This window comes from Lepeophtheirus salmonis, chromosome 8 (assembly GCF_016086655.4).
Source record: "Lepeophtheirus salmonis chromosome 8, UVic_Lsal_1.4, whole genome shotgun sequence".
Taxonomy (NCBI): domain Eukaryota; kingdom Metazoa; phylum Arthropoda; class Copepoda; order Siphonostomatoida; family Caligidae; genus Lepeophtheirus; species Lepeophtheirus salmonis.
In genome coordinates this window covers 37,637,490-37,658,909 of record NC_052138.2, presented here as the reverse complement: position 1 = coordinate 37,658,909, position 21,420 = coordinate 37,637,490, and the positions used below count along the sequence as shown (strand labels likewise).

General features: G+C 33.2%; 3 protein-coding genes and 2 long non-coding RNA genes across 5 annotated transcripts; 3 read left to right on the top strand and 2 right to left on the bottom strand.

The window, feature by feature from the left end:
- The first annotated feature begins 5,812 nt into the window (after positions 1-5,812).
- LOC121123706 (uncharacterized) lies at positions 5,813-7,894 on the top strand. The gene is made up of 3 exons (XR_005866073.2): positions 5,813-6,236; positions 6,479-7,187; positions 7,382-7,894. It is a non-coding gene; the product is annotated as an uncharacterized lncRNA (long non-coding RNA).
- LOC139906132 (uncharacterized) lies at positions 7,828-8,404 on the bottom strand. The gene is made up of 2 exons (XR_011781431.1): positions 8,166-8,404; positions 7,828-8,083 (listed from the first exon to the last, which is right to left on the bottom strand). It is a non-coding gene; the product is annotated as an uncharacterized lncRNA (long non-coding RNA).
- Positions 8,405-8,742: 338 nt separating this feature from the next.
- Positions 8,743-15,657, top strand: shtd (anaphase promoting complex subunit 1). Its single transcript, XM_040718826.2, is given in 8 exon segments — positions 8,743-9,036; positions 9,499-9,697; positions 9,760-10,042; positions 10,105-11,893; positions 11,961-13,851; positions 13,922-14,238; positions 14,295-14,606; positions 14,608-15,657. Coding segments are annotated over 8 exon segments (5,883 nt in total). The 5' UTR covers positions 8,743-8,964; the 3' UTR covers positions 15,628-15,657.
- Positions 15,658-16,731: 1,074 nt separating this feature from the next.
- LOC121123703 (eukaryotic translation initiation factor 3 subunit F-1) lies at positions 16,732-18,066 on the top strand. Its single transcript, XM_040718827.2, has 3 exons — positions 16,732-17,062; positions 17,130-17,701; positions 17,766-18,066. Exons 1-3 carry the CDS (start codon positions 16,888-16,890, stop codon positions 17,883-17,885), a joined length of 867 nt encoding a protein of 288 aa, XP_040574761.1. The 5' UTR covers positions 16,732-16,887; the 3' UTR covers positions 17,886-18,066.
- On the bottom strand, positions 17,807-21,359 carry LOC121123705 (uncharacterized). Its single transcript, XM_071890821.1, has 3 exons — positions 19,716-21,359; positions 18,413-18,711; positions 17,807-18,332 (listed from the first exon to the last, which is right to left on the bottom strand). Exons 1-3 carry the CDS (start codon positions 19,876-19,878, stop codon positions 18,090-18,092), a joined length of 705 nt encoding a protein of 234 aa, XP_071746922.1. The 5' UTR covers positions 19,879-21,359; the 3' UTR covers positions 17,807-18,089.
- Between the last annotated feature and the right edge of the window lie 61 nt (positions 21,360-21,420).

Sequence of the window (21,420 nt, the reverse complement as noted above, 5' to 3'; positions counted from 1 at the left end):
ATAGATGGCAGGGCAGTCCACAAACGCATAAAGTGTGTTATTATATAGTTTTCCACAGTCCATCAGGGCATTGTATATTTAATATAATCTGTTGAGATTTTTAACTGCACGGTAAGCTTTTTATCACCATTTATTCCCCTCAGAGAATATACTATTTTTATTTTACAACCCATAGGGAGGGCCAACCGCTTACTATGCAGTTTCCAGAGTCCATTCACAGCTGCATCAAAATTTAGGGAACCACCTTAACGTGTTATGGGCATGGCATTGAATAATGTTATGAAGAATTAACAAGTGGAAATCTTATTCTACCATCGTTGAGCAATTCTTGAGGGGTCCCTTAAATTTCTAAAAAAAAACTTTTTATTTATATTTTGCCGAATTATATCAATGGTTGAGTCATTTCTAAATTCAGGGGTGAGCATCCAAATTGTTCTCTGAGCTGAGATCCAAACTGGAGAGATTGGAGATGTAATTTTGTTGGTTAGATTAGTCTCCATCATAAGACAAATGTAAAGTTCTCGGTTCGTTATACTTCTTCCCCATTCTACTGCTGGATTTCTTGAAATATCCACAAAAATGTTGAAGTAAATTTTCGGGACAATACGAGATAATTGGGCTACTCTACCACCTATATGGGATTTAGGTCTTTTCATGGCTTCAATATAATTCTTATAAAACAAAAAATTAAGCCATTTGTCTTCTTCTAAAATAGCTTTTTCAGCTAGTTGCGGACTTGATGTAGCCTTATATAAAACTAAAGGTATTACCAATAATTATAAAAGTCAACTCTTTTTTGAAGGTTGAATCTTTTCCAAAAAGAAATTATTTTGTTGACGGAGGTGCAAATTTCGTTCCAGTTATCTTCATGAATACCACTGCTATGCCATTTTATACCCAAAATTTCTACCATTCCTCTAACTTTGCAACTTCCTACTTTAAGATCCTCTTCAGGCTTCCAGGAACCCAAAGGTAAAATAGAGGTCTTACTTTTATTCAAAGCCAATCCTATTTTTTCTTGAAACTTCCGAAAATAATTATGTAAGACTTTTATTCTGGCAATTAGCTGAGACTTAGAATTCGTCTCTACGATTAAAGTTACCTCCTCTGACGACAGCTCTTTTCTAAGATGATTGGCTTGATTTCTAGTCCATCCAATGAGATCGTTGAAGTGCCGTTATATAGCAGGGCACGAACGGGGTTAAAAAACCTTTTGGAAGTAAATTTTTTACAGATCTAAGAATTTGCCTATGTAAAATAGAGTCGAAAGCTTTGAAGAGGTCCATTGCTATTATTGTTCCAAACTTCTTCCTACTTTCCACTGTGTCAATTGCAGCTTGAATATTGCGTGAAACATCGGAAATTTTCCTATTCTTTAAAAATACTTTTTGTTCAATCCCAATTTTTTTGTTGAGAATTGGTTGCATCTGTTTAGCCAATACTCTAGAGAGAATCCTATATGATTCATTGAGAACTGTAATTGGTCTCCAATGCCTATATTTGGTCCCATCTCCTTTTTTTTAGAATCAATGCAATTCTTCCTTTTGTTTATTTGGGTAGTCGTCCAAACTTTTCCATAGAACGTCCAATTTTTAAAAGATACGGAACGAATTCATCGCCAAAATTCGAACAGGCTTTACCCGAGACTCCATCTGGACAACAGGCTTTATCATCCTTATAATACTTTCCTATAAAGTTAGATATAATATCTTTGAACAGTGGAAATTATCTCTCTTTTCGGAAAGTGGGCTCTTTTTGTGCCAACAATGCTTTGGAAATGGGAATGAAAGTAGTCTAACCCATCTACCAGTTTAGTTATAACTTTTCCTTCATGAATAATTTTTTTAACACCGGGGCGGAAAATCTGTCTTTCTTAAAAAATTTCTTAAGTCTTCTGTACCCTGACCCTTCTAACTCAACTTTTTCTTTCCTTTCGGCCTCAGCAATTTCTGCAGTTCTAAGGAAATTCAGAGAATCCGCAAAATACGTGCGCGCAAAAATTGATCCATTATTGAGAACATTATCGCCTTGACTGGCGTATAACCTTGTTTCTTTTCTATTTTCCAAAAGAAACCGTGAAGTCGTTGAATGAATTATTTTTATGAGCTTTTGAGTTGCTTGGTTGTTTGAAAAAGTGTCATTAAAACCTCCTATCAATTCTTCTTTTATTACGTTTTGTATTTATCGTCTTCAATCAACCATTTTGGTATACTTAATAGAGAAATTTTATAAGGTTTGTGTAACTCCAAGGAGCAATTTATGATCAGAGGAAGGTCCAGGTTTATAAAATATTTTTTTTACCATATGAGTATATATATATATATAGGAGAAATCAAAACCAAGTCAATTCGTGAAGACTGATTCCTCTCCTCCAAGAAATACCCTCTTCCGAACTGAATTTTTTTGTTAAGTCAACAAGATTGAACTTAAGAATTATATTTTGTAGAGCAGTAAGGTTTGGTTAGTATAAATTAAATGTATGAAGATCAACATTTAAATCCCCAAGTAGCAGGAACGGAGTTGAGTCCTTTATTTCGTTATTAAAAATTGTTTGAAAAAAGGAAGTAGACCTTTCATTCGGCCCATAGGCATTTATAGGACTGAAACTCATCCAATCGCTTTTGTAGGAGAACTCTTTAACACAGGAAACATTTTTGTTGTTTTTTTCGAAATAAGAGTCAAGACTCCTCTATTAGATCCATTTCCACTAAAGAAACAATGAAATATTTTAGGTAAGCATATGGGACAGTTATTAAAGCGAGACGAAGAGATCTCTGATGTAATATCCTGAAAACAAACGAGGTCAGGATCCAATGACATCAAGTGATTCATTACTGCATGTCTCAATCTTCTATCTTTACCCGCTCTTGTATTTAAAGAAATTATTCTATTGATGCCCATATTCAATTTTAGTTCCTTGGAAATTTTATTCGGAAAGAAGCCCACAGTTAGGGTCCTTTGTTTGATAGTTTCATTTTATAATAATGTAAAAAATAAATAAAATGATAACAGGAGTTGTCCACCAACTATCAAGAAGCAGCAGACTCAAAGCTTTTTGACTGTTTCTTCTCTCTTACAGGGGAAAGATCTGTATCTGGTTTACTTCTTTTTCCCAAAGAGGAAGCACTAATACGACTTTCCAGAATTGTATGGACGTCCAAATTAGGCTTGGATTGTTTTTTTGCCTTTCTTCTTTCTCCATCATTCGTCTTATCATTTTCTAAAAAAGAACATTCGTTTCCCTTATCCGAATAATCGATATGCACTTGTTCTACATCATCATTTGCCGGATCAATGTTTACTCCGGAAGACTTCTATTCATCTTTTTCTTCTACAGTTTGGGTCTCACTAACCTCTTCTATTTGTTTTTCGGATAGAAGATCTTTATCAGTTCTGGAAAACTTATCTTCATTTTTGTCTTCTACCAATTGGCCCTCCTTATTCTCTACAATTAGTACTTCTAATTGAAAACGTTCTTGCATGGCTTTTTTGAGAGCCCTTTCATATTCAAAAGTTTTAATTGGTTTTTCCAAGCAATAATGCTTCATATGTCAGAATTTAAAGCATCTTTGACATTGAAGTTTCACTCCAGAAAACTTCAGCTTAATTAAATTTCCTTGCATTGGTAAAATTTGAGGTATAGACGAAGGATCAGATACAATTTCCACGATGTAGTCACTGTCACGCCAAATCTCCTTATAACATTTATATTTTCCCTCCGCTTTGTCATCAATTGGGTTTTTTTGGGGATAGTGATTTATAATATTTCTCCAAATTGCTTCATCCATTCAACCACATTTGCCTCGTTTACTCTTTTGAAAGTATTGAACTCCGTCACAACCAATTTATTCTTTTTATTAATATTAACATTGTCAATTCCTTTTATTTTAAAAGTGACATCCTCGATTGAACCGTCCATATTTTTTTATTTTCATCACATTGTGTTTTTTTAAGTCATCAATTCGACCCTTGACGTCTATAGGGAATCTAGTATAAAAACAAGCTTGACCCAGACTAAATTTAGAATTAACCCCCGCAATTTCATGCTCATTAAAACCATATTTAATTGCTATACCGTATATATCAATGTTCAATGTATATTTAATGTTTAACATTATCTCCTCTCAAGCATAAACCTTCTATTTTTTCCATTTTGAGCACAAAAGTCTCCCATATAAAGTTATTGTCCAGGTTCACCAGAACCGCTGTATCTCTATGAATGCTTTTATTTTCCTTCAAGACATTTGAGTAACCTCGGGAGGTTTAATGGGCATATTTTTTAAAAGTTCCGGCTATTTCTTTATTAGTAAATAAAGAATGTTATATAATATGTATATATGAAAATAAGACCCTCCCAAGGAGAAGAAGAACAATCAAAAACAATGACTTGCTTCATTCTAGAGATCTCAGGAGACAATCTTCGAGTCTCAGAAACTGACCTCCAATATACTGTATTTCAAAAATAACGACAGAAAAAGGGACTTCGAGCACTTAAAACACTTCTTAAACATATAAAAAGGCCAAAATATGCCTTGAACTCACTAAATCCGAATTTAATTTACACAACACAAAAAAGACGTCTGCACAAAATACATAACACCAATAATTCATTTTAAAAATGGTGATGAAATAATATGAGAGTGATATTCTAGTACATAAGATATAAATGGGAGTTGGTATGATTGACTAGTGTAGCTAACAACCAGATGATTTCGGGCCTTTTCCTGTTGTTTTTTTCTTGTTGTTGTTTGTTGTTTTAATGAAAGGTTGCGTGATACAGTTAAGGTGACAACGTGAGCCATGACATATCGAGGGAGAAGAATTAATCGACAGCTGACAGCAAAATACATAAGGTAAGTTTGCATTAGCAAGGTAACCCTGTCCTGTGTTTATTTATAAAAAGGGAGCCGTGGGGATCGGTCTTAGACAGACTGGACCTAAGAAATTAGAACAAACACAACACTAATTAAAATACGAAGTATTAAAACATTGCAAAAATTCACATTAGATAAAGAGCTTAGAAACAAAAAAAGGATATAACAGATTCGGGAGATACAATTTACGTTTGTGCAAAATAAATTATTCAATAATGTAAATTCTTTGGAAGTTCGTACATCGAAATAATATATAGAAAGAGTTTTTTTGTTATAAATCAAAGAATAGATAGATAAAAAATTTGCACATCTTATCTATACTTATATTTTCTACAATATAATATATGTATGTGCAACTTTACGAGCTCATGATTCGAGTTTTTCTTTTTTGTTGTTTCTTTGTTAGAGATCAGTGATTACCAATCGGGGCTCTGCTGAGCATAAGGGATCCAAAGTGACAACCTCCCCCCCCAGTGCCGCTAGAACCATATGGGCAACTCAGGGGCGTACACAGGAGGAGGGCTGGAGGAGCTGTAAGCCCCACCCCCAAAATGAAGGATTTTTTATTCTTACTACTAAATGTAATATTTAAAAGATTTTTGGAATTTTGTTCTTAACAATTTAATTTTTTGTAAATAGCCATGGATTTTTGAAATTTTATTCCAAAAATTTAATTTTTTGTAAATAGCCATGGATTTTTTAAATTTTATTCCAAAAATTTAATTTGTTGTAAATAGCAATGGATTTTTGAAATGTTCCACCGGAACATTTTATATTCGATATTTCATTTTAGAAATTTTTAATTTTTTGAGAATTGTTATGGGTTTGCAAATTTCTTGCAAAAAAGTTTAACTTTTTATGAATGGTAAGGATTTTTGAAATTTTTTTCCAAAATATTGAATTTTTCAATTTTTTTTCAAACCCCCCTCAAAAAAATATATTATCGAGTTTCAAATCCTTCTGTACTCAATTCTTTTATCATGGGAAGTAGAAAAATGTTGTTTTTTTTTAAACGACCTACATAATCAATACAATACAAGCACTGTGATATGAGTTATGCCACATTAATTTTTAATTCCACGCAGAGTCATCTAGTATATATACTTATTAATATATATTTAATGTTAATAAAGGTAAATGAGATTAAAAGCATGAAAAAAATCAATTTTTGTCGGAATTTGAAGGACCAAAAGTTTTATAGGGCAAAAAACGTGGGATTGCGTAGCCAGGTGGACGCTTACAAACGAACAACCGACACCAATCATCACACAATCTATTCAATGGGAGCAGATTTACTATGCAATTTTGGATATGCGTTGCAACTGAGCTAGAAGGGCCACACTAACATACTACAAAACTTTAGTATTATATACACATAGCTATATTAATTGAAATGTACAAAATAATTAATTTAAATTGCTTTCCAAATGTTGATTATATTTAAGTATTGTTATTTCCAAATAGATTAAATTGGAAAATACTTTTGTAAATTTTTGGAACATATGAGTAGCTAAAGTGCCCCCAAAATTTATTTTTTGGGGTATTTTCTCTCTTCCAAACAAGATTCATTTTAAATCACAAAACCTCTTAATTTTGCTATGAAGAATTGTTGAGATTTGAAGAATATAATATGGAAAGTCCTTAAAAATTGATAGTTTATTGGTCCATTTCAAACATATACACGTATATTTACAAAATATCGATAGATGCCCAAAAGAAAATAAAGAGACAAAAGAGAAATAAAAAGTGAAGAAAAACCGGGTATATCAATTATGTTCCGGATTCACGTAACCTCGATAAAAAATATAGAAATATAGAACCCATCGCGGGGTTAACTGTATTTCTATTAATCTTGACCCTTTGTAGATTATTAGGGTTATGTATTTTTGATTTAAAATAACATTTCAGATACTATGAACTATGTACTGATGTGTCGTTCGCGAACAATTCGTTCTTTTGAACGACTCGTTATAGTGAACGTACTGAACCGACTCTGTTGCATGAGTGATTCGTTGGTTTATGTAATGTATTCGTGTCTCCTTCCCTCTGATTCTCTTTTATTGTATTTTCTTGTGGGTATATATATTTTTAAAGTACTGTTTTTACCTTTTTATAAGTATAAATAATTTTGTATTCTATGTATATACAAGAGTAAGTTTTTGTTTTACTAAGAATATAGATGTTCCTATAAATAAGCCTTGTCTTATTCCTCCAAGCCTTTCCTTTCCTCATTTCTTTCGTCGTCATGGATTCCTCCTTTTAATAGATAATTGGTACCTCGGCAACCTTCGTCAAGACGCAACAGTTTATACCGTAAGTTTCCCGTATATAAAATATATCACTCAACCTCAATCAAATATTTCTATCTACTTTGACTTTTTTGTTAAGTTATTATGAAATATGAATATATTCAAATATTACGCTTCATAAAACAATCATATTTTGTCATCCTTGTTAGAGTTTACTTAATTTAATATTCCATATATATTATAACAATCTATTTGCAGATGTCCTAAAAATTCAGTGCTTCTAAAGCCGTCGCCAAGATTGGAAACAAACCAAATTGTCAAGGGTTTTAAGCACTTCAAGGACTCTGACATCATTAAGCACAAAGTTAAGTGCACTCTTGTTAGTCGTTGATGGAGCTGCCCCCCACCCATTTTTGACTTTCCAATGCACTTAAAAAAAGTGGGTCCCATCAATGAATCTTAAACCGAATAACTTATGAAGAAGACAGAACTAAAAAAACGGAATTCTGATGACATGATGGAAAAAAGGCCAACTGTAAATATAGTCATTACATATACATATGCCCTACTTGGTACTATGGAATCCTTGGGGATGGTGTAAACATACAGCAAAAAGAGACATCCTGAAATCAAAATAGCAGTTATATTTGATAGTTACCATATCTTATTCAGTTTAAGAATCAAAAATTTGAAAAATATCAATAATAGGTTGAAAGTCTTAATTTTATTATTATTTAATATTTTGAAGAATAAATGATACTTCATTGATTACATGTTTATATGTCTTAGATATTATTAAACATTTTTTATTAAAATAAGTATTTACGAGAACAAGCGAGAATATTAGGAATTTATATGAAAAAATAAATTATGAGTTCTTCATAATGTTTTTATAGGTTTCATGCGATTCAAGGCGAATTTAAACACCAATCGTGGATATTCCTTTAGGATATCATACTCCTTCCTAAGAGTGAAAATTGTGATGAATTATTAAAACAATAACAATGAACTATTTCACATTTTCCAGATTTCATATTTATACTTGCCATTTTGATAAGAGAAAAGAGGAAAATTTGAATGTTGAGTACCCTCATTATCCATTAGGCCCCTAAAACTATATTATTGAGTAAGACCTATTTACTATATAATATTTGAATGTTTTGATCCTTTTGTTGTTTGTATTCATCAGCTGTCTCTCCCTTCAATTTTTCCCTCAAGTAAGCACTCCATATTTTTTATGTCTTATAGTCTCTTTATATCAGAGAACCCTCGAACGCCCTTTGTCAAATCAAAACTTCGCATTTTCAACTTTTTTGCATTTAATAATGTTTCTTTGTCATAAATCATAATGATCTTTTAAAATCCTATGAGATTTTGGCGCGATACTAGGGCCTTGCATCAGCTGACAAGATAACTAATTCATTTTTAAACTTTATTCTATATTTTTTTATAGATTATTATTAAAAATGAGTAAGATATGTTCAAGTGTTAATTTGCTGTATTAATATGATAAACTATTTTGCATTTCCGTCAAAATTAAATAAAAACGCGTTTATTGATTTAATTAAATCCATGGCTATGTCAGCATTCCATTTTTATGTGGCCATGCATTTTCAGTTGGTAGGCATGTATATTATTATTACTTTAAATCAAATAAATAAGAACTCGACTCTCAAGGCATTTTATTTTGTGTATTAATTATTAATATTTGCCGGAAGAAATATATCCTCCAGTCCGAGGGGTTTTGATAGCTTTTATTAATAGAACTATAACTTTTGTTTTATCTAATATGAATATGTAGTTGCTTTGGTGAAGAACGTATTAGTTTAAAACATAAGAAAATGGTATATGTGAAAGAAACCAAGGAGTTTATCCCGGCTGGAAGAATTGCACTACGGAGTCATCCTGGAAAAGTAATAATAATAAAGAATATTTAGGAATAAATGTGTTATTTTAGTTTTGATCGATTATAATATTTGAGATCCGATTTATTAAATTATTTTATTTACTTTGCGTTATGACGTCATGATATCATGCAGAATAGTAGTACATTCGGTTCATATTTTAAATGTAGTGACGTCATAGTAAACCATATCTCGGGTTTCCGAATTCATCATTTCCAAGTCCTTAACAGTAGCTAAAATTCTTGGATATCTGATATCTTAGCCCACAAATTAGAAGAATAGACCTATAATCGACTCAAATATGTCTATGAAATATTGGCCTGTTAAAAATATATTGGGATTTTCTCTTTTACTTGATTTTTGTTCAAGAGTGTTTTTATTTTGACGCACTCCAAACAATCCTAATATTGTCTTTATTAATTTGTATACCTTTGAATCATGAGGTTAATGCTTCATTCTCTTTAATTATAGACATCTGTATTCAATGGACAACCTTCTACACCCTGGATGCCTCCGGGGATGGAGATGGAAGAGGATGAAAATAAAGAAATAGTCGATGAGAAGGAAGAATGGACTCTTATGGGCAGGGATAATGCCTTGATGGAGCTTTACACAAAAGGGAATACCGTTGTGTGGAGTCAGCACCCACATGTTATCAAGTCTTACACGGGTATCAAAAAGGAATGGATCTATCTTGAATCAATGTGTTGAATCTTATTGTACTTATTATAGGTGAAGGAGAAGTGAAGCAAGCTCTTTGGTTTGTTTTCCATGAGTATCCCAAATGTCCCTCTATTATCAATTCCTGCAACTTAAATCGTCATCCAATGGAAGATTCCACGTTTACTCCAGTGCGATCCTTCTGTAAACAAAAGGAGCAACAGGATTATGAGTTAGGAGATCCCATTCCTTCCATTGTTATTCATGAATCAGGAACTTTAAAAATATTCACCGAAAAAGGTGAAGATTTCTCAACAGCTCTACCCATACCTATCAAAAAATGTTGGCCTTCTAAGTAGGACAAAAGGATCCCTTATTTTGGACATATTAATCATTTTTTTTTTTTGTTTTATGTAGATATGGTCTTTTGTTGGAAAGAGATTGTCAGGGACGTCAAAACCTTCCCGTATTGTTTGCATTACTCCATCCTTTGGGTGACATTACGCGTATTGTTATGAAAGAACGAGATAAGTCTGTGGGCCCAATTTTGTCTGAGAATCAACGAATAATATTTACTTCTGAAAATCCTTCTATATGCGTTATATATGATTCATTGAATGATCATCACTCTGTGTGGAAGATAAGAAAGGCCACTTCTTCTGAGGGCAAAGTGTCTTCTTTACGTCCTTCTTCCACTTCCTCCTCATTTGTCATGGATGCTGGTACGTCACAGGATAGTTTATCACGATCTCATTCACATACTAATACAAGCAATAGTAATACACCAATTAACAGTCATAACAATTCAATACTTGCTTCAACTGCTAATGGTACATCTGGAAGAACCAATAGTCATTCTCCCTTTTCAACATTAGCAGCCATTTGTCGTTCACCGAGTACTACTGCAGGGGGAGGAGGATGCCTCAATACTACGTTTGCTTCTCGTTTAATGGATTGTTCTAACAACATTGGCCATAAAAGTATTTCATTTCGAATGGGGGATGATTTTAATCAGCAGTTAGAGTCTCTTCCTCCTGAAGTATCTCTCTGTTTGGAACATTTATGGAGTGAACCTAAATATTCATCTTTGGGAAGTGCTGCTACTAAGATTTTTATTTCAAAAGATGTTGTAGAAAGGACTTATTTGAATTATTTAGTTCCAGAATTTGAAGAGCTTTTCGTTGTTCGTTTTGATGAAAGCAATGATGGAATGCTCATTTTTAATATTGTACAGAAGATAAGTGCAGTTGACGCAATTTTTGTGGAGTCCCTTAATATGACTCTTATACTTGAGCCTACATCCTCTACTTTTTCTCTTATACTCTATTCTGGGGTGAAAAAGGTTAGCATGTTTGCTTTCAAATCAATCTATTATTCCAATATCGCGTATGAAATTTCAACTCTTCATTTGGATTCTAAACCTGGAACTCCTACATCTCGTAAGATTCTTACATCGAGTCGGCCACCCTCTGCTACAATTTTTAATACACCATTAATTCAACCATGTTATTCTCCTCCTTCACTCTCACCCATAGAAGTACCACAAAATCGTTCAATAAATAAATGCTTTGTTATCCAATCTCTTAAAGACGCAGTTCATGATAAAGTTTTTCTCAAATTTGTCAATGGTCTTAATGTTCAAATTACTGTACCACCAATGGCAACCACATCATTGGTAAGACGATGTATTGCAGCCATTAAGACAACTCTACCTCGTGAAATCGCTCTTCATTTTCAAGTTAAGTGGTATGCAGTTCGTAATTCACCTGGTCCCGCTTCTGTTAGCCCTTCAAGAGAGTGGGAACTTTTTTCTAGATGTCTCATGGGTTTAATGGGATATCATGCGGATAGAATCAAGGATGAGTCTAGATTAATGTCTCCTTCCTCAAATGAAGGAAGTGGTGGCTTATCCTCATCAAAGAAAATGCGAAAAGAAAAAAGTGGGTCTGACGGAGATTGGCAACATCTTTTATCTTCTTTTCAACACAGAGAAGTTGGTAAAAGGATCTCAAATCTTCTTGGTCTTGAGGAAGTTATACCAGATAACTTTTGTCTTTCGAATGAACGTAAAACAAACTCTGATGAAAAGTGTAATTTGGAGGAAGATGGGGAAAAGTATGTTAACTCGGAAGCAAGTCTGTTTACATTCATGCCTTCCATTTTGTGGTCATTACATCTTCTCTATGAAAATTCAAAACTTGATATGGTAAGTTATAATCTTAAATATGTATATATTTATCCAATATATGGTACTTTTTTTCTCCTAAATGTAGTCACATTGGGAAGGCATGAACTTTTTGGCGTGCTTGCTCATTCGTCTATCTGCTGATCTACAAATGCCTTATTATGTTGATCACTATTGGAGAGATTTCCCGGAAATTTGTCCCATCCCGACTCTCGGTGCTGCTACTACCGGCCAATTAAGAGAAGACCAATTGAAAAAGTTGCAACCTCTTCCTCAAATGACCGAAAGGCCGCCTTGCATTTATAGTCATTTAAGAAGTATACTTTCTCGCGAAAAATTATCACCTTTTCCTTACATTTCCAAAGTTGCTAAGCGAACTCGAGACATGATATATTGTTACGCTGTTTACGCATCTCCTGCAGATCAGCAAATAATTAAATTGGATGATTATATTCAAGTAGTCAATATACCCGGAAATAGAGAAGAAGCTGTTCTCGAGCCCATTTCCTTAACATCAAAACTCTGGCACGGACGCGTAGTAGATCTTCTATTGGTATTAGAATTTGATTCTTTAGATTCCTTGCCTCCTGGATTGTCCCTTCCACTTCGCTCAGCAATATTTGCTTCACATAAAGATCCTTCAAACTGGCCTTCCAATGCTTATCAATTGATTGGAAGGGAGGATCTAGCTTTAAGAGATGATACAAAAGCTCATGTAGCAAAATTTAATCGAGAAAATTCAGGTTCTTCCAAAAAGATAGCTGTATTAAATCAAGGTTCCACTTCAACGGATGCAGTTAATGATTCTAATTTTGAAGATGGAACTGAGACATCCGAAAGTTCAATATCAAAGTTAAGATGGCCTAATGATCGTCGACTGTATGAAGTTCGTCGTTTGCTTCAATCCGCGAGACCAGTTACAGTTTTTCTAAAACAAAAACCAGAAATGACGGATCATGAATTCGTTGAAGAACAAGAAAAACATCTCCATTCTCTTTGTGTTAGAACAATGGCTTTGCCTGTCGGCCGTGGTGCTTTAACTTTAAGAACCTCTGTTCCTATAATCACAGAACCCCTGTCTATTCCTAAACTTTGTCTTACTGGTAGGGCTCCTCCAAGAGGCGCAACTATTGAAATGGAACACATTGATGTCGCTCCTAATGAAGAAAGATGGCCAACCTTTCACAATGGTGTAGCTGCAGGATTGCAAATGCGTCCAGATGATATTGATAGTCAAATTGATTCTGCTTGGATCACTTTTAATAAACCAAAGGAGTCCTCCCAGTCTGGGAGTTCCACTGCCAATAACAACAATAATAATGCCAATAATAGTTCAAATTCAAATAATTTAGTTGAACATTCAGGATTCTTAATGGCACTGGGTTTAAATGGGCATTTATCTAAACTGGGAAAACTCGAATTGTATGATTATTTAATAAATGGTAATGAAATGGTGTCCATAGGTATTCTCTTGGGTATATCTGCAGCCAAAAGAGGAACTATGGATGTTTTAGCCACTAAAAAAGTTTCTACTCAATTGGAGGCTCTTCTCCCTGCGACGGCTACAGAGCTTCCTATATCACATGCCACACAGGTTGCTGGATTAGTTGGACTTGGTCTTCTTTATCAGGGTACAGGGCACCATCATATGGCTGAGGTTTGCCTTGGGGAATTAGGGAGACCACCTGGTCCTGAATTGGAAAATTGTACTGATAGAGAAAGTTATTCTCTTGCTGCTGGCTTAGCTCTTGGAATGATAACTTTAGGTCGTGGTAACTCACTATCGAATAGCTGTCTTTCTGATTTAGATTTACCCGATACTCTTTATCATCACATGGTGGGTGGTTCAAGATCTGCAATTCATCAGCGCTATATATATCGGTCGCCCTCTTATCAAATTCAAGAAGGAGATTCGATTAATATTGACGTTACAAGTCCAGGAGCAACTCTTGCCCTTGGAATGATGTTTTTTAGATCTGGTAGGTTTTTTTTTTTTTTTTTTTTTTTTAATACTCTAACTTTGTTAATCAAGGGTTTATCCTTTTGTAGGAAACGAAACTATTGCGGAATGGATGTCAATTCCAAAAACACAATTTCTTCTAGAATTTGTACGTCCTGATTTTTTAATGCTCAGAACTTTGGCGAAAGGTCTAATAATGTGGGATCGTATCATTCCTAGTAAAAAATGGATCGAATCTCATGTCCCAGATTCTATTAAACCCCATTGTTTAGTCCGTCCTCCAGATAACTCTCCTTCAGGAATAGATTATGAAACTATAAACCAAGCTTATTGTAATATTATATCTGGCGCTGCACTTGTTATGGGCTTACGGTTCGCGGGGTCCTGCAATGCTCAAGCCTTCGAGGTAAATATATAAATATACTATGGTAATATAATGAAATAATAATTTATTTGATTTAGGTTCTTCATGACATTACTCGTCGATTAATTGCAATATCGAAAAGATCAGTCGCTGAATTAGCAGGAAAAGCAACAATCGAACAGACAATATGTGTTCATGTATTAGCTATGTCAATCATCATGGCTGGATCTGGTGAAATTAAAATCATCCGCATTGTCAGGTATCTAAGATCTAGAACTGGTAATACTAATTCTACTGTTACCTATGGTTCCCATATGGCGTTACATATGGCGCTGGGATTACTTTTCATTGGTGGAGGACGTTATACTCTATCCACTAAGCCAGAAGCTGTTGCTGCTATGCTTTGTGCCTTTTTTCCCGAAATTTCCTACACATTCGAACGATAATCGATATCATCTTCAGGCACTGAGACATTTATATGTTTTGGCAGCTGAGCCTCGTTTGATAGTTCCCACGGATGTAGAAACCAATTCGCTCTCATTCTGTCATATTGAAATAACTTATATGGATACAGCCTGGTACAAATGTCATAATCTTAAGTTAAAGGCTCCATGCATGCTTCCTGAACTTCGTTATCTTAGTTCAGTATCTATCTGTGACGATCGTTATCATCCAGTACATTTTGATTTGGCTAAAGGAACAGAATCTCTTAAAAAAGTTTTAGAACAACGATATGGCCAAGTTTATATTAAAAGAAGAGCAGGATGTGTTGGATACATTGAAGATCCTCATGGATTTCGTTCGTTAATTGCACAATGTCTCACTCGGGACCCTTCCTTTAAGTGGGATGTTAGCTCACGTTTGTTGGATAATTTTTCTAATGTACCTGGTGTGAGTAATTTCCATGACATATTTCTTAAATCCTCTAGTACTAATGAAGGCGATAAGATGAAAAACATTATGGGAACATTGCTTTATGAATGTGCTTGTAAAGAAAAGTTAAACTTTTTACCTGTTTGGATGGACTTTTTCTCGAATTTAGAATCATTGGGAAAAAGTAGTGAAGCTTGCAGATTTGCACCTGAACAATTATCCTTGTTCACAACTTTTGCTGAATATCATCGACCTGAATGCAGTTTGCTATCCAAGGAAATGGCAACATCCGTTCTCCAAAATCTTAATAAGACCATGGATTCATGGAAGTCAGAGCTAAGGGTTATGCTGAGAGCTTATCTAACTGGAAATTTCAATTGTACTGAGGATACAGATCGCTTAAAAAAACTGACATCGTTTTTAATTATTAGTAATCTCCCTGTTGTTATTCAATCTTCTTCTGATTTACCTAAAAGTCCCAAAATTAATCCCCTTGAATGGTTAGGATCAATGAAAGGCTCTAATGCTCATAATATCTATCTACATATTTCTGATTAATTTATTAATAAAGGATAATATATATGCTAATTCTATGTTATTTTTTTACTCGTATTTATCATAAAGCATCAAGGCACTACTATAAATTCGTTCTAATATGATGTACTTAAAATTTTGATTATTTTAATGTGGAAGTAAACTATATATCAAAATCATTTGAATTTATGCTACTTGTACAAGAACTCTTTGACGGAATAGTCCAATCAATTATTACTAAAAGAGATGTGATTTGTACTCGATATTTTATTGGACTTGAGACCATTATTTTACAAATTTCTTCAGAACCATTTCAATTTTTTTACTGGATATAAATTACTTAACTTTCATAGGGGGAAACCCTTAACTAGAGTAATAATAATTAATTAATAAACGGAAGAATATTGACTATGGATATATTACTTAAGAATTCAGAATTGATTGTGGTCATTACTTTGATTTATTATAACTAATTTATACTGGACTCAAGAAAAGCATGAATAATCAAATGGACAAATAAATAATTATGGACTTGAGAAGTGCTCAAAATAAATTTATGAACTGAACTTTATAAAATATGTAAGGATTTGACATTGTTAGAAAAGGCTTGTGCCTCGATACAATACTTTGGACTTGCAGTATATATAGCTTATATAATATAGGTAGACAACTTTTTCCACCTCTACTAAATATCAACACAATCTACGAAAAGGGATCCAAAAAGGTAAAAGAAAAGGTCATTAAAAAATTACTATCTAAGAAAAACGTCATTGGATTAGAAATGAAACAAATTACATATTAAAAAGGCACAATTTATTTTTGGGAATGATTAAGTAGGCCCAATCTTTTTCTTAAGTCATCTCATATCTGAAGTGGAATAAATTAAATGTCAGTCGGAAAATTTGAAAAAAATATTTAGACCATCAAATCCCCTCCCCCCCATAATAAATGAAAGTATTATTTAAATGCACGTCTAAATTTTCTCAGCTAAGAAAATGAATAGATGATCGAAAAAACGGATAGTATTAATTATAAACTAAATATTGCTAATTATTACGAATAATATTAAAGTATTCAAACCCAAATGATTATTTTTATTAATGTACATTGATATAATGGGCCGTTTACGGTCAGTGGTTCTTTTAGATGGGAATTGTTAGTAGCTAGGAAGAGTTTTCCTTTCCCTCCCTCGTGTCACTTCCTTTGAGTCTAGTCTAAGACTGGAGTCATCTTCCCAACCTCGCTTTCCTTCAAAAACCAAGAGGATAGCTACTGCTAGGCGATATGGCGTTCGGAGTTAAGGTCAAGATCCATCCAGTTGTGCTTCTCCAAATTACTTCCGCTTACGAGCGGCGTAATCCCGAGAATGACCGTGTTATCGGGACACTTCTGGGTACCGCGGATAAGACTTCGTTGGAAATAACGAATTGCTTCTACGTTCCTCACAAGGAGTGCGAAGGTGAGTGTTGTAATACTACTGACTAATCCTTTGTAGTGGAGTAATGAGGGCTTTTGCTTGTTTGCAGATCGGGTGGAAGTGACGATTCAGTATGCGCAGGAGATGTACGAGTTGAACAAAAAAGTGTCTCCCGATGAGAAACTCGTGGGATGGTTCGCCACTGGAAACTCCATCGGCTCCTACTCTCCACACATCCATGATTACTACGCCCGTGAGACAAAGGATCCCATCCACATAACTCTGGATACCACCCTCACCACCACGGACGCCAGAGCAACGGTTAAAGCATACAGTAGTGTCCCTGTTGGCGTTCCTAAGGGCACTTCTGGATCTATGTTTACCAGGATACCTGTGGAAATTATTGCAGATCAAGCGGAAGTCACAGGGTTGGATCTTCTACATAAAACCAGATTGAGTAAAATGAGACAAGTGGAGCCCATCACGGATTTAGCCAAAATCTCTGAGGGAACACTCAAACTTGAAAATATGTTGGATAGTGTTATTAAATACGTGGAAGGCGTCTTGGAAGGGACTGAAATACCCGATAATGCTGTGGGAAGAAAGCTACTTGATCTTGTCAACTCTGTTCCTAAAATGTCAGAGGAAGAATTTGAATCCAAGATTAATTCGGGAATGAGGGTATGTTTCAACGCCTTTCATGTTAATTATTTTTTACGTATCCTTGTTTTCCCCGCTTTTTTAGGACTTATTGATGGTTATTTATCTTACACAATTGACGAAAACTCAATTACAGCTCCATGAAAAACTTACATCAGTGTCTTTAAATCAATTAAAAGAATATCAAAAGATAGTCCCGGAGTAGACTTACAAATCTATTTTTTTATTATTATTGAGCACTGAGCAACCATTCAATATCAAGAGAAGTTATATACATATATAAATACCGAGTTAATTCACGAACATCTCATCTTTTTCTTTTCAACACACTTCATCGTAATCAAAGATTGTATTTAATAGTTGCTTAATAAATATTATCAATTGAATAGTTTGAATACATAGGTCTACTTTAGATCTGTACACCTGTTTTAATTAATTCGTTTTTTGCTTCATAAAAAAATCCATTCCTTTCCATTTCTCGTAGTTGTTCATAGAAACCTGGATTCGGTTCAGCTATTGGCCTTCTTGACTTGAGTATTTTTAAACCTTCTGTCATTGTACTAGCCTTGTCATCATTAATAAGTATCCAAACAATTGCGATTACACTTGACCGGGATTTTCCTTGAGCGCAGTGGATTAGAACTGATTGGCCTTATAAGATAGAAGAATATTTCAATAATTTTATGTTGAGATCCTACGTGTTTATATTGTAGTTCTTCAAATAATTAATTATAGCTTATCAATACCTTCATTTATACATATGTTAATTTCCCTCATACAAAACATGAGCTCATTTGTTTTTATTTTTTGAATTGTTGCATCGATCCAGTCGATTCTTATCTCTCTAGTCATGTTGTCTAATCTTCTCTTACTGAGCTCTGATAAATATTTTGGGCCCATTATGTTTTCAAAATTCCCTGATGCATTTATTATCAAGCGAATAGAGTTGTCTTGAATGAATTTAATGTTTATAGCTGATTTGTAGCCACCCATAAATACATTACCTTGGCCAGACCAGATTAAAGAGGGAACTACAAAATATCAACATATTATAATATATAGGAACTCGAGAAATATTCTATTTTTTATACTAAACGGCCAAGGTGGATCTTAGAGGATTAGGTCTGGATAATAATTGAAGTGAGTACTACTGTGTACTTGTAATAGATCTATATGCCAATCATTAGTTGATAACTTAAGTGTATAATAACTTTTCTTATTTTAGTAAAAGTTCTAGTAGGTCATGTTACATGTAGAATAGCGAAGACTCATTGGTACAAATTTATTTATTGAATAATCCCTTATGGAAGTAGAAATATCTTGATGACTTTTTGAAAGAGAACAAGTCTGTTAATACGTATAATTAACTCAAAAGATCGTAAGATAGTTAACTCCCGAGGCTCAAGAAAGACAATGGAAGGGTCGATAACAAAACTACGTCAGTACAAATCTACCTACAACGGTCATTGAATAAATGCTTATCGTTATTTAATCGAAATCATGGGACCAAATACTTATTTTTCTATAACAATTGACCATTTTTATTAATTGCATACACCTAATAGTTAAATATTATAGAAAGGGAAACCAAATTAAATAAGTTGTATCAACTCCATGATTATCCCAGACGAATCCTCCGGACACGAGCCAATGGGTCGTTTGTGACATTTTTTATAATTTTTGATGAAATTATCATTATTAAAGTTACTGATGGATTTCAATACAATAATAAATTTAGTTCAAGAAGCTCTTTCTGATAAATACTAAACCAACAATTTCACTTTATGTTATAAAAACCATGTAAGCCCATAAAAAATTTATGGGCTTACTCGTGTTTGACACCTTGTCTATTAAAGGTAAACATCCAAACAAATAATTATAGAAAATTTTATTTATAATTACTTAAAGATAAAAGAATAATTTCCAAAGGAAGCTCGATTGGATTTGCAAACTGGTTAAGCTTAAAGAATGACATTGAATATTGTAAAGTGTCAAAAACGACACTACGGTTGTTTTAGTTTTAATCAATCATTACCTTTATCAACAAAATAATTTAAAGCATCTCTTATTTGCTCATCAGTTGCTGTAGAATGTTTACTAATTTTCTCAATGCAAATTTGACACAAGTCCTTTTTAAATTTATTGGGTGAGAATGTGGGACAATTAGATGATGATTGGAAGTTTATTTGATTCTCCATCTTTTCTTGCGGTTCTTAATTATGTATCAACTTAAATTCAAATATTTCCATAAAATGACATGAATAGTGTCGAGTTAATTAATGAATTATGGCCTTAGTTGTGACGTACTAACTTGAACAAAGCTAATAACTGATAGCATATCCTTTCCTCATTTAAGAAGTTTATTATTGCATTAAACCAGGGGTGGGCAAATCTTGGCCTGTTAAATATTAAGTATTCTTATCCGGCCAGACATGTAGCTTCTGTGAAGCAGTTATAAATATTATTTGAATATATTAATTAATTAACATACTATTAGTTTATTTATAAATGAATAAAATTGTGGTTTATTATCTTATATTAAATGCTCTAAAAAAATGTAATTTTTTTAATGTGACCCTTTTATTATTAAGTTTGCCACTCCTTCATTAAAACCTTTCTACAACAGGACTTTACCTTAGATTTAATAATATTAAATCATACACAAGAAATGATAATTTATTTCCCTAATTCCTGGAAATTATTTCTAAAATGGATGACCTCAATTAAATATAACTCGCCTATTTATGGACGGGTCGAAAATTACATATTGAGGACGTTAATGCATTTTGTGTGTGCTAATTTTGAGTCGAGCTAGTCTTATACTACGGTACACACCTCAATAATTTTATAAGAATGACTTTTTAAAAAATATACAGCTTTGAGAGTGAGCATCCTTATAAGGATTATATGTATACATAGATATTTTATAAAAATATGTTGGTCTTGTTCCTGTTCAGAAACTTTCTGTTACCCCTTACGCTTACTTTCTCATTAAAACTTCAATGTATATACAGTCAATTTCTTCAAACTTTATATATACATTGCAAGCCTCTGAATATTATTTCAAAATATAATTTAGATTTCTTTCATGATAAGCTTACAAACAATTATTACAAAAAGGAAATGCTTACGTATGAGTATAATATTGATTATATATATTTTAAGGAAAAATATTAACTTGATAATCTTTAATTTCGTTGAGATTGGGTCGTTCATACTAAATCATCAATATTTTATCAAATAGAATATGGGGCAGCATTGCCACCTACCTTTTTTAAAACAAAAGTTCCAGACTATGTATGTTCGTCATTTTCAGGAAGAATCACTATTAATGATTGAAGATTCAAAAAGGGTATCTTTATATTTCGAACTTCTAAGTCGTGAAGAATCTAAACTATATTATATGTTGTTAAATGTTTTAATTATTTTGTAAAACAAGTTATAATGTTACATTAATTTTATTATTAATGATATAATTATAACTATCTTTATTATTAATATGATTACAGATTTGATTTTAGTAGACATATAATTCACGTAAATAGTCTTTTAGTGATGACTGAGGGGATAAATAGTAGGACATTGATAACCATAATTTATACGTATTAAACAATAATGTGGTTTATATAATTTGCAGACGTTCATATTATTATTGAGTTGCAAAAAAAAAAAAAAAAAAGAAAAATGTCTAGAGCTAAATCAGTGTTTCTCAAACTTTTAAGCCTAGAGGGTATTACGAG